Source organism: Podarcis cretensis, assembly GCF_951804945.1.
Source record: "Podarcis cretensis genome assembly, chromosome: 1".
NCBI lineage: Eukaryota > Metazoa > Chordata > Lepidosauria > Squamata > Lacertidae > Podarcis > Podarcis cretensis.
Genome location: NC_137170.1, coordinates 45,587,193 through 45,601,139, shown reverse-complemented (window position 1 = coordinate 45,601,139; position 13,947 = coordinate 45,587,193). Strand labels below are relative to the sequence as shown.

Sequence of the window (13,947 nt, the reverse complement as noted above, 5' to 3'; positions counted from 1 at the left end):
GTCTGCAAAGGAGAAGACCCTGAACTAGGGTAGCCTATATGGTGACCTTCATACATTGTTGGACTACAATTCCCATCATGTCTGTGTTGGTTTGGTAAAAGGGAAAAATACTAGATATGGGTGTAATGAAAAAGGAGAATTCCCTGGATGCCTAGATCCAAGTTTAGGGAAAGTACTCTTTGGTGAAAGAGCCCAGGAGAGATTTAAAATTACAGAACGTGCAGCAAAGTAAAGTGTGGAAATATAGTCTGTTAAACCTTTAAAAAAACCCTTCAAGGTTGCTTTCAAAGTCCCCCCACTTCCCTTAGAATAGAAAGAGACCACACACTGCATAAGTTTAAAATGGTTTACTTCAAAGGTTTGCTTCAAAGTCTTCAAAGGTCAGATTTGTGTGCTTTTCCATATAGCAGCAAGAAAAGATAGGCAGAATAACTTAGGTTCCAGTAAGTGGTAAATGTTTCTGCATCTGCTCTGTATCAGGAAGTTTTTAATGTTTGATGTTTTAGTATGTTCTAATATGTGCTGTGAGCTACCCAGAGTGGCTGGGGAAACCCAACCAGATGGGTGGGGTATAAATAATAAAATAATAATATAATAATAATAATAATAATAATAATAATAATAATTATTATTATTATTATTATCATCATCATCATATCATCATTATTATCATTATTATTAAAATTATTTGGCTGACGAATGAGTAGTGATTTTAATCTCTGGAATACAGACGTTAGCAGAAGGAGTGTTATTTTTAATGTAAATAAGTTTATAGAGTTTTTAATTACATCCGCTTCTTGATGCAGATATGGCGTATGCTGCTGTTGTTAACTTTGCTGTCTGGTCTTTGACCACAATAAAGATTGATTGATTTGCATCAGTGTTCAAAACTCCCATTGTTCTAGGTTCCCATTGTTTCAACAGGGAATTTCATTAGTGCAAGCAGTTTCTGAGCTCTGGGCTCAGTAGCGTGTCTAAGATTTCATATTAAAACTGCAGAATGGAAGGAAAGGAGGACCTTTTTCTGCCTCCCCACTTCCAGCTACCCCCTTAAGAATATTAGGGGGGTGGGCAGGGTAAGAACTAGACCATGTGAAAAAAGAACATAATATTTTAGCTGCAGTTCATTCATTTTCAGCTTTGTATCCTTGTTATTAAAAATACACGCCTAGATGTTCTATTGTTGCGCCCATAACCTAGGTTTAAGGTGCCATTTACCTCCTAGCTTTTATATCTCAGTTTCTATCACTGATTTGCATAGAAACACAAAGATGGCTTGCTTAAGGCATGGTGTCTAAACCTGGAACAGCCAGCTTAGACCTCATTAGTGGTAGGGTGGAAATCAGAGAACAAAGAGTTTGGTAACCCTTCCTCCCAAGGTGATATGGTGTGACCTAGCTAAACCTGGCAGGACAGCTTACTCTATGGTCTTAACCCCCTCAGTGTTAACCATGTTGGTTATATGAGGCTGATTTATCCCACAGCCTCACCAATTGTTCACCATGCTGGCTGCAACAGATGGAAGTTTTAGTCCAACGATATATGCAGGGCACCATGTTAATTAACCTTTGTCCCATAACAAGTTTAGCACTCTTACATGGTACCAAATACTGTTCTACTTGGGAGGGAAGATCATGAGATACCTATGATGGGTGTCCTTACAAAACTTCTGGTACTGTATGTGTATGTTGCTATGTGCATGTTTGAATTGAATGATATTTCAAGAGTTCATTGTATGAAAAGAAGTTAGACTCATCAGCAAAATGACACTGAATATCATAACCAAATGCATACTTTATTTACATCATCAGTGCAAGCATTATATTTAATTCAAATTTCAGGAACTTTAAAAACAGAGTTGTTTCCAACTAAGCTAAACTCAGAGTAGATGCACTGAAATTAATGGACCAGACTAACTTTAGTCCACTTATTTTAATGGGTCTACTATGAATATGATTTAATTGGACCCATGGTCTTTCCTCAGAAAACATCTTTTTATTGCTTTGTCCTTAATATAGCTATTTATTGATCACATTTCTGCAAGTTTCCAAAAAAGAAAATTGAAGACTGAAAAAGTGACAGGTTTCCATTAATAAAGTACTGGTCATTAAAATAATTTATTCTTAAGGAAATATGCATTTTCTTGATGAAGATGTGGTTTTCACTTATGACAATAATACATGGAACTTTCACAGGTTTAAGCAGCTACAAGAGTTGGGTGAGAAGATAATGGATGGCCCATTCAACACCAAGGCTTTGGAAATCTGTGAGTTTGTGCAAAAGCTTGCTCAGCAAAGGAATGAGCTAGATGAATTGTGGGTAAAGCAGCGGAAGAAGCTCCAGGAAGATGTTGAACTTCAGAAATTCAACAGAGAAATCAATGGCATCCATGCTGCTCTCTCGAGCCATGAGGCCTTTCTGCGAACTGATAATCTTGAGGTAAATACTTATGGCTACAAAACTGGCCATATTCAAATTCAGAGTAGAAGTTAGTAATTTGTATCTGAGTTAATAAATTATTGGTATAAAAATATTTTTAAAAACCTTTCATGCTACGTTGGATCTCATCCAATATTTAGAGTTAGGATGAGATATAAAAATACCACAACAAATACAAAACACGCTTGGTTTAATCTTGCATATATCTGAGAATGGAGTCTTTAAGCCATGCTATTAATCCTCCCCCACTAAAAAAAATCTCAATGTACTCCTCTGCAGAAAACTGAGACAGCATTTATATATGTATTTTTATATACATCTTTTATACACGTATGAGTTGTATGAGTTGAGAAAATTCATTGGTTTCAAGGATGACGTGTTCTGGTATCATGGAAAACCTTGTAGTGAGACATTAGCAAAGCCTAGGTTATTCTAACTGGAAAAACCTAGGCATGTTCACTGAAAAGTTTATTGTGAAGGCTGCTTGCTTGCACAATGAAGAAGGCAGAGATAGAAGATATGCCAGAGATAGTGGCTGTGTTTGAACATCATGTAAGCAATGGTTTATTGTGGTGAGAATGAACTTAGGTCAGCACTGGGCCTGTATACCCCTCTTCCCCTTCCCCTTCCTGACACAACTGAAAGTAGGAGATCAGAAACTTTTTCTTCTGTTTTTGATTCACCACAGTTTGTCATGTGCTCTGAACCCAACAAAATGTGGTTAACCTTAATTATGGTTTATTTGAAACTTTAAACCATGGTTTATGATGTTACCTTGTTTCAATTAACTAAGGTTTACATTAACCACAGTTTAGGCTTTTAATATCATGCTGAACTTAGGTTAATCAGAAAGAAAATGAAATCTTCTAGTCTCCTGCTTACAGCTGCGCCAGAGGAAGAGAGGGGTCTATGGAGTGCCTCAGTCATAGACTTGCCTTGGTTTCTTGCCATCAAAATAAGCTGTAGTTTATTATGACTTAAAACATAGCTGATGCCATCTCTGAAACTGCTGTAAGAATAATGAAGTTGTGAATTTTAATCTGTTTTAGTAATTTAACTTCTGATAAACTGTTCTGAGGTTTTTTCCTTGATCAAACAGTGTATAAATATTATGAAATAGATAAAAATGATAAATGAAGGAATAAATATGCTTGCACCATGATGTGGGATTAGGGCTAATCTGAACATCCATACCCCGCCTCCTGGACTTTGGATGGATTCTAGGGAGGTTGGAAATCTACCCAAAGATCAGGAGAATTCAATGGACATGCAGTGCAGGGGAAGGAGAAAGTGAAAATTCAGAATGAGAGGATGTTTACTATTTGAAGAGAAGGCTGAGGACAATCTTTCAATTCCCCCTGCCTCCTTAACATTAAGGAAAGGCAAACGGCTGCATTCAACAACCTGCTGCCTACCGAACGGTGCTGGGAATGTTGTGATGCTGGAGCATAGTTCCTGGGAACATCTTACGTGGGACAAGATGACCATCTCCATTGACAGTCTTGCATACTCACATATCAACGTTCTCAGCACCATTTGCAAACTTACTGCTGAATGCTAAATCACCTGACCACCTCATCCATCTGTAAATACTCTCCCCACTCAAAAGTGCTTTGATTTTTGTGGGAATCTGCCAAGTTCACAGAAGTTCTCATCACACCTTCATTTGAAGGTTGAAGGTCCAGTGAATGTGGGAGGTGGGGTCGTGCTCAGCCAACATGGGGTGTGGTCATGCTTGTTTTCCATATCTTCAGGACCACGTTGGTTCTATTCAGAGCCTCTTGAAGTGGCATGAGGATTTTGAACGAGTGCTACTGGTGCTGAAAAAGCGAGTAAATGCAGTCAATGAGCATGGATATCAGCTGGTGGAAAGGGGCCATTTTGCTTCTGACACGTACGTGTTTGATTTTCATTTTTCATTTATTTAGATCTGGAACACAGGAAAGACCAAGGCCTATTCATGCATGATATTAAGAAACACATTAGAGTGCTCTTTACATTTTTTGTGTCATGTATTAATGCTGTTAGCTTTTATTCCTTTATAAAAGGAATTTATACAGCATTAGTCTGCCTTCCTTTAGCCAGAAAAATCCAAATGTCTTATACTGAATAGCAGAGTAAACTGTGGATTAATTTGAGTTAGATATTCAGCTATCCTAAACTGCCACAACACCCTGTAGATCAGTCTACTAAGGTTCAAACAAATGAAATGTTTTACCAACTTTGTAAATTATTTCTGATAGAACTCCTCACCCACAACCCATGTAATACCTTTTGGATAAATTCAATCTCCTCTTATTTCATTTACAGGATTGAGGAGAGAATGGCTGCCATACGAGAGAGATGGAAATTGCTAATTAATAATAATGAACAGAGGAAGAAGAGGCTACTAGCTTCTCTTCTATTACAGGTTAGAGGGCAGTGTATCAGAAACCATATTTAGAGAGGTTGGATGGGGTTTGTTTGCTTACTTGCTTACTTGCTTACCTAGGTTGAGTATTCTCCAGTTCAGGGGTACCTAACATAGTGGCTTCCTTTTGTTTTGGACTACAACTCCCATAATCTCCAGCTGTCATGGCCAGGGTCAGGGGTGATGGCAGCTGTAGTTCATAACATCAGATTATACAGTGGTTTTCAACCAGTGTGTTGTGGCACCCTGGGGTGCCTTGAATGATGGTCAGTTGGTGCTGTGGGCAACACTGGCCTCTGTTCCTCTTTCCTTCCCTCCCTCCTCTGATGCCTTCTTGCGTCTCTGCCTCCCCAAGGCTTGCACAGCTGTTTGTTGCAGCAGCCCTGGCTACAAGCTCCCCAGGTGAAGGGTGCTTCTGGGCCTGGCCCTGTGGAGCAGTGTGAGGAGGCACCTCTCTTTAGGACAGGGGTACCAGTTCAAAGACCAGGTGCAGTGACAGCAGCTGCCCGGAGGGCTCCCAATGAGAGGGGAGAGGGAAGGAGGCTGAGGGAACACTCCACAAGGGAGGGTGTTCAAAAAGCTCTGGAGGCAAGGGGGTGACATAACTGGGCTCCCGAGCCCCACATGGGTGTCACAGAAAGAATGTAGCTGGTCAAGGGAGCCATGGACTCCAAAAGGTTGAAAAACCTCTGGATTATAATATTCAGAAAGAGCATATAGTTTATCCTAGAATGTGGATGGAATAACAGCTTCCCCACACAAAAGCTTCCCCACACAAAAAAATGACCTGCATGTAGACACTAGCATATCAGGGAGAAGGTTAGGCCTGGAGACTGCTCTTTGACATGTTTGCTTTCCACAGCATATCACTTTTTGACGCAGGGGAACATTAGGTATTGTGACCTTTCACTGGTGTTCTAAAGTGTAACCTGAAGAGTTGACCTGGGGCCTGTTTTAAAGGATGATTATATTGTTCTTAAGCTTTCTTTGCAGGGAGTGTGCCACTTTTGTATTCTGCATTGGCATGAAATAAATGCTGGTGATGTTTATAGCAGACTTTAATATGTAAGGGATAAGAGGCATTGTGGATCAGCAGGGACATATTATCACACCAAGTTCTTGAGGTATTGGCCCAAGTTTGCCTTTAATGCCCACTGCATCATATATTCCAACTTTCTGATAAGAGAGGGCTCACCTAACGTGCTCTAAACAGAGTATTTTGACCAGTATGCAGCTGTAGGAGAAATTTCAAAATAAGAATCAACCATAATGTTTTTCTGTGCTGTGACTGCGAAGGGTCGGGATCACAGGAACATCCCATAATGTGACATTAAACGTTGTCATTGAATACACACTATGTTTAATGCATTTTTGTTTTTATTGTGTTATCTGTAAATATATGTTTTAATGTATCAATATATACTTGGGGAAAAAAGAGATTTAATGCAATTGTAGGAATTCACTCACGACACTGCTGAGCTCTTGATGTGGATGGAGGAGAAATACAAGATAGCATCAGATGAGTCCTACCGTGAGCCAACAAACATACTACGGAAGCTCAAAAAGCATGAAGCTGCAGAACAAGAAATGATGGCCAATAAGAAGCATTATGTGGAGCTGATGGTGGTAAGGCTGGTCTCATGGAGATATATTGATGACTGGCAGAATAGCCAACAATTCCTTGTTTGATTAGAACATTTCAAATTTAAGTACAACAGTTCCGTGCATATTTCTGGATTCTAATAGCAAACAACCAGGCCTGTGCTCACATGCACAGCACACAACACTGGATCTGGAATTCTGTGTTTCTGAAAAGCTAGTATTAAATTTTTGTTTTTAAATTAAATTTCTAGTATTAAAACTGAAAACGTGTTGGCGCTTTCTGCAGAAGCCTAAAACTAGGCTTTCAGGGGAAGCAAAGTACAGAGCCTCAAAGAACTGTGCCTATCAAGTATATTGCTTACTTTGCTGTTTGTAATATCACTTAGGATGCCTGCATCTAACACTAAAAAGCAGAAATTGAATTTTAAGAATAGAAGTCTAGTAGCACAACAGTTACAGCTATGTATTAGGAAGAATGTTCTAAGCAAGTGTTTGTATCTATGTATGCATGCATGCACTTTCCCATCATATGGTGTTAAGAGATGTCAAAGTTCATGCAAAAGACTGATGGGAAGCAGAGTTTTCCTACAGCAAAACAGATGAAAACAACACACTGCCCTTAAGTTCAGCTTGAATTTCAGCCTTCTGAAATCAGGGCCACCAATGTTGTTGTACAGCATTGTTGGTTTGTTCAGTGACTGGTTGGTGAGCATCACTTTGCAGTTTTTAGGATACTGGCTTCTTCTACATACAATGACTTTGACATAAACAGAGGCAGGTAGGAGTAACCAGAGCTACAGGAGTTTTCTCTTGACCAAATGCACTGTCTCTCTCCAGGCTGGAAAACAGCTGGTTCAGGATGACCACTATGCTGCAGATTCCATTCAAGACAAAATGTCAGAGCTGAAGAAGAAATGGGAGAAGCTGTACAGCAAGATGATAGAGCGAGGAGACAAACTGAGGCAGGCCGGACAGCAAGAACAACTTATGGAACTTCTTGAGGTCAGGGGCAAGTGCCTTTCTGCCAGGAAGGCTAGGGCTGAACTGAGTGCCATTGCTACGGTTCATAAATTTTAAAAGATCGTTGGCCATGCTGGTTGGGGCTGATGGGAGTTGAAACCCAACATCTGGAGGGCTACAGTTTCCTCATCCTGTTTTAAAGTATTTAACCAGTGAATAGTTTTAGGTTCTCAAACTAGTAAAGAAAATGTAAAGTAGCGGAATACTTGAGCATCTGCTTTGCATGCAGAAGGTCCAAGTTTCAGTCCACAGGCACAGCTGAGATTGTCCCTTGTCTGAAGCTCTGAAGAGCCTCTTCCAGTCAGTGTCAACAGTCATGAGCTAAATGAATCAATGATCTGACTCTATATAATGTAGCTTCCTATGTACCTCCTATGACAGCAAAAAGTGAGCATTCGCAGTGCTCATAGCAGATTCTGCACCAAGGTATAAAAACCAAGGTGCAGAGCTTCCTGAATGGTTGCACCATTCCATCAGTACCGCAGAGAATTTATGCCAGAGGAAAGAGAACAAAGCAGGGAATCATCCACATGTCAATATTTCCCCTTTAGGATGCTGAAGAGAAGATAGAGAAGGTTGAGAAGAGTCTTCGAGATGCAGAGATGGGCCATGACATGCGTTCTAGTCGCAATTTGCTCAAGGAACACAGTCAGCTGGAAAATGAGATGCAGGGATTGGCTGAGAAAATGAGCTCGATTGTGTTGCATGCCAAGAAAATGGCGACAAATCATTTTGACAGCGAAAGGATTCTGGATGAGACACAGAAGTATTTGGAATGGTGAGTTGCTCTTTCTGTAAACATAGTGCATTGTACAAGGCTTCCTTATTCTCCTGTCCATAAGGATTTACTTTTATATCTCAGCCAAGCACAGTTTGATACTGCTTGTTCCACAGAACTCAGAAGACTACTTTAACAATAGAATAAAGTATGACCTTTTTTTCCAGCTGGAATTTGCCAGAACTCAGTTTGGGCACCTCTCAGGTGGGCGCCATTGTCATTCTAAGAGAATGAGAGAGGTATTCATAGTGAGTTTTGGCACCTCTTTTTCTAGAAATATAACACTGGAATAAAGCCTAACATAACATAAGCAGGTAATGCAGAAAGAGCAGTATGGTGCAATGAAAAGAGTACTGGGCTTGGATGTGGTGGAAAACTTGAGAGTCAAATCCCCACTTTGCTATGAAGGGATGACCAAATCATCATCTCAGCCTAAAGTATCTCACAGGCTTTTTAGCAACGGTAAAATGCTGATCAGCTTCCCTGGTATTATTAGCTTGCCACTATTCTTTCTTGCTTCCTTCACCAGATTATTAGCAGGACACAAACACATAAAAATCATTTTCATCGAAGTATGATTGGAGAAGTAACTCTGCTGGCTTCTATAATTCATAACATTCCCAACATGCAATTTTACACTGGTTCTTCTAATTAGTTTTGGCAATGTGGGTGTAGAAAGCAAGCTGGGTGCACAAGATTAAAATCAACATTTCATAATTATACATTATTGTAGAGGGGAAGATATTTCACTAACAGCTGGATCACTGACCTTTTCTTTGTGACCCATCAATTATGTTGACTAATAAGAATGTTTGCTTATTGAGGGGATCCTGCATTTTCTTGGGCTGAGTCTGTGAACTTCATTGTTTTAACATCTGGTTCACAGGTTTGCCTCTCTCCAGGAACCTCTTGCTGAGAGAGGCCAGCTGCTTCAGACCAGAGTGGAATTGTTCCAGTTCTACCATTACCATGACATGGAAATGAAGTGGATTAGTGAGCGGATGTCAGTTGCCAGCTCCACACACCGAAGCCAGTCCTTGAATGTGGCTCAAAGCTTTCTACAGAAGCACAAGGTAACTCCTCAGTTCTGATAGCTGCTGTCACAAGTTTACAGCATGTGTTCTATTTCAGGGTGAGATTTATAGCTGATTCTCCAACCAGCTGGAAGATGTTTCAGGAGAGTTTGTTTCTTTCCCTAGCTGTAGGGTTGAGATCTGTAATGGTAAACATGTGGCACCCTCCTAATGCCATGGCAACATGCTTGCTCGAGAGCCAGTGTGGTGTAGTGGTTAAGAGCGGTAGTCTCATAATCTGGGGAACCAGGTTCGTGTCTCCGCTCCTCCACATGCAGCTACTGGGTGACCTTGGGCTAGTCACATTTCTTTGAAGTCTCTCAGCCCCACTCACCTCACAGAGTGTTTGTTGTGGGGGAGGAAGGGAAAGGAGATTGTTAGCCGCTTTGAGACTCCTTAAGGGGAGTGAAAGGCGGGATATCAAGTCCAAACTACTCTTCTTCTTCTTCTTCTTCTTCTTCTTCTTCTTCTTCTTCTTCTTCTTCTTCTTCTTCTTGATTGTTCTGTACTTTAGCAGAACACTGGTACCTCGGGTTACAGACGCTTCAGGTTACAGACTCCGCTAACCCAGTAATAGTACCTCAGGTTAAGAACCTTGCTTCAGAATGAGAACAGAAATTGCGCGGTGGCAGCAGCAGGAGGCCCCATTAGCTAAAGTGGTACCTCAGGTTAAGAAGAGTTTCAGGTTAAGAACAGACCTCCAGAACAAATTAAGTTCTTAACCTGAGGTACCACTGTATGTGACCTCCAAAAGCATAGTGAAACTGGAGACCACTGGGCAACTCTAGATGCAGAGAGCCTAGTGCTTAGCAGAGAGAGGAACAAGGTACCTTCCAACCTAGAAATATGGCTTTAATGAATTATTTTTGCTGCCCGCCACATTCCAAAAGAGGGATATCCTCAAGCTTATCTGATGGCATATAGGAACTATTCCATAATTGTATCACCTCATACATATTTTTTGAATAATCAAACTATTAATAGTGAAAAAAGAGAGTGCCACCCTGAATATACTAGCTGTGCTTGCCAGAATCACATTGCACTGCAATATAAAATGGCTGTTTCCCTATGTTTCTGGAATTCCCTTTTCCTGCAGACTCAACAAAATATGAGCCATAAGTTCTTACAGAAGTGCTACGGTATGCATGTTTAGTATTGTTTTTAATTGTTTGGTTTTCAGTAACTGGAGGGGGTAATGGGATATTGCTACATTAATTGGTATTTTATGCATTTGTTGCAAGTTATTGCTCTTGAAAGCATAAGAAATTTTGTGTGCAGATGAATGCCTTTGAAAGGAGCTTACATTTCATAGAATCATAGAATCATAGAGTTGGAAGAGACCACAAGGGCCATTGAGTCCAACCCCCTGCCAAGCAGGAAACACCATCAGAGCACTCCTGACATATGGTTGTCAAGCCTCTGCTTAAAGACCTCCAAAGAAGGAGACTCCACCACACTCCTTGGCAGCAAATTCCACTGTAAAACAGCTCTTACTGTCAGGAAGTTCTTCCTAATGTTTAGGTGGAATCTTCTTTCTTGTAGTTTGGATCCATTGCTCCATGTCCACTTCTCTGGAGCAGCAGAAAACAACCTTTCTCCCTCCTCTATGTGACATCCTTTTGTATATTTGAACATGGCTATCATATCACCCCTTAACCTCCACTTCACCAGGCTAAACATGCCCAGCTCCCTTAGCCGTTCCTCATAAGGCATCATTTCCAGGCCTTTGACCATTTTGGTTGCCCTCCTCTGGACACGTTCCAGTTTGTCAGTGTCCTTCTTGAACTGTGGTGCCCAGAACTGGACACAGTACTCCAGGTGAGGTCTGACCAGAGCAGAATACAGTGGCACTATTACTTCCCTTGATCTAGATGCTATACTCCTATTGATGCAGCCCAGAATTGCATTGGCTTTTTTAGCTGCCACATCACACTGTTGGCTCATGTCAAGTTTGTGGTCAACCAAGACTCCTAGATCCTTTTCACATGTACTGCTCTCAAGCCAGGTGTCACCCATCTTGTATTTGTGCCTCTCATTTTTTTTGCCCAAGTGCAATACTTTACATTTCTCCCTGTTAAAATTCATCTTGTTTGTTTTGGCCCAGTTCTCTAATCTGTCAAGGTCGTTTTGAAGTGTGATCCTGTCCTCTGGGGGGTGAGCCACCCCTCCCAGTTTGGTGTCATCTGCAAATTTGATCAGGATGCCCTTGAGTCCATCATCCAAGTTGTTGATAAAGATGTTGAATAAGACCAGGCCCAAGACAGAACCCTATGGCACCCCACTAGTCACTCTTCTCCAGGATGAAGAGGAACCATTGATGAGCACCCTTTGGGTTCGGTCAGTCAGCCAGTTACAAATCCACTGAGTGGTAGCATAGTCAAGACCGCATTTTACCAGCTTCTTTACAAGAATATCATGGGGCACCTTGTCAAATGCCTTGCTGAAATCAAGGTAGGCTACATCCACTGCGTTCCCTTCATCTACCAGGCTTGTAATTCTGTCAAAAAATGAGATCAGGTTAGTCTGACATGACTTATTTTTCAGAAATCCATGCTGACTATTGGTGATCACAGCATTCCTTTCTAGGTGCTCACAGACTGTTTGCTTAATGATCTGCTCCAGAATCTTCCCTGGTATTGATGTCAGACTGACTGGGCAGTAATTATTTGGGTCCTCTCTTTTCCCCTTTTTGAAAATAGGGACAACATTTGCCCTCCTCCAGTCTGCCGGGACTTCGCCTGTTCTCCAGGAATTCTCAAAGATGACTGCCAGTGGTTCTGAGATCACATCTGCCAGTTCTTTTAATACTCTTGGATGCAGTTCATCTGGCCCTGGAGACTTGAATACATCTAAACTAGCCAAGTATTCTTGTACTATCTCCTTAGTTATTCTGGGCTGTGTTTCCTCTGCTGAATCATTTGCTCCAAATTCTTCAGGTCGGGCATTGTTTTCTTTATCGGAGAAGACTGAGGCAAAGAAGGCATTGAGGAGTTCAGCCCTTTCTGTGTCCCCTGTTTGCATTTCACCATCTTCTCCTCTGAGTGACCCCACTGTTTCTTTGTTCTTCCTTTTGCTACGAACATACCCATAAAAGCCTTTTTTGTTGCTTTTAACCTCTCTAGCAAGCCTGAGTTCATTCTGTGCTTTAGGTTTTCTGACTTGGTGTCTACACGTGCTGGCTATTTGTTTGAATTCCTCTTTGGTGGTTTCCCCCCTTTTCCATTTTTTGTACACATCCTTTTTTAATCTTAACTCAGTTAAAAGTTCTTTAGATAGCCACCCTGGCTTCTTTAGGCACCTTCCATGTTTCCGTCTCATTGGTATTGCCTGAAGTTGTGCTTTTACTATCTCCCTCTTAACAAACTCCCAGCCATCATGAACTCCCTTTCCTTTTAGTATTACTGTCCATGGGATCTCACCCAGCACTTCCCTAAGTTTTATGAAGTCGGCTTTCTTAAAGTCAAGAAATTGAGTCCTAGTATGCTTGGCTGCTTCTTTCCGCTGTATAGTAAACTTCAGAAGAGCATGATCACTCGCACCTAATGATCCTTCCACTTCTACCCCACTAACCAGGTCATCAACATTGGTTAGGACCAGATCTAAAATGGCTGTTCCTCTTGTTGCTTCTCCCACTTTCTGGACAATGAAGTTGTCTGCAAGGCCAGTGAGGAATCTGTTTAACCTTATGCTCTTGGCTGAGTTTGACATCCAGCAAATATCCGGGTAATTGAAGTCCCCCATTACTACTATCTCCTTTCCTTTTGCATGCTTGGCCATCTGTTCCAGAAAGGCATCATCTATGTCCTCCGTTTGGCTTGGGGATCTATAGTAAACTCCCACAATGAGGTCCCTGTTATTCTTCTCTCCCTTAATTTTGACCCAAATGCTCTCACTTTGGCTTTGAGGTTCTAAATCTTGGATCTCTTCACAGGTATACACATCCCTGACATATAACGCCACTCCTCCTCCTTTCTTGTCTGGTCTGTTTCTCTGAAATAGATTGTATCCCTCCATTATTACATTCCAATTGTGGGACTTATCCCACCAGGTTTCAGTGATGCCTATTATGTCATATTTAGTTTGCTGTACCAAGAGCTCAAGCTCATCTTGTTTATTTCTCATGCTTTGTGCATTAGTGTACCGACATTGAAGTCCATTAATCATTCCCCCGTGTCTCTTATTTAAGGATTTCCCCCCACCACCTCTAGGTCTGCGTCCTGTTTGCTCCATTTGGTCTATGACATTTGGATGATCATCTTCATCAACTGATAGACTCCTACCTTCAGGAGCACTGTCTCCCTCCCCCACATTAGTCAGTTTAAAGCCCTCCTGATGAGGTTTCTGAGATTTTTGGCAAAAACATTCCTCCCAACCGTTGTGAGGTGCAGCCCATCGCTTGCCAGAAGTCCATCTTCAAGAAACTGCAGTCCGTGATCTAAGAATCCAAACCGTTCCTGTTTACACCATTTGCAAAGCCAGCTGTTCACTTCCACTATTTTTCCCTCTCTGCCTGGGCCACGTCGTTCAACTGGGAGGACAGATGAGATGACAATTTGTGCATTTAATTGCTTCAATTTCCTGCCCAGAGCCTCGTACTCTCTTTTGATCTTCTGGAGGCTATTGCT

General features: G+C 41.3%; 1 protein-coding gene across 2 annotated transcripts in view; it reads left to right on the top strand.

The window, feature by feature from the left end:
- The window catches only part of SPTBN5 (spectrin beta, non-erythrocytic 5), a gene marked incomplete at its 5' end in the record, with an annotated part of 114,041 nt that overhangs the window by 24,234 nt on the left and 75,860 nt on the right, over nucleotides 1–13,947 (top strand). For both annotated transcript variants that reach the window (XM_079964222.1, XM_079964223.1), the window contains 7 exons: nucleotides 2,196–2,439; nucleotides 4,194–4,333; nucleotides 4,750–4,849; nucleotides 6,305–6,475; nucleotides 7,289–7,453; nucleotides 8,023–8,249; nucleotides 9,136–9,322. In XM_079964222.1, coding sequence (XP_079820348.1) covers nucleotides 2,196–2,439; nucleotides 4,194–4,333; nucleotides 4,750–4,849; nucleotides 6,305–6,475; nucleotides 7,289–7,453; nucleotides 8,023–8,249; nucleotides 9,136–9,322 — 1,234 coding nt within the window. The remainder of the gene's footprint in view (nucleotides 1–2,195; nucleotides 2,440–4,193; nucleotides 4,334–4,749; nucleotides 4,850–6,304; nucleotides 6,476–7,288; nucleotides 7,454–8,022; nucleotides 8,250–9,135; nucleotides 9,323–13,947) is intronic.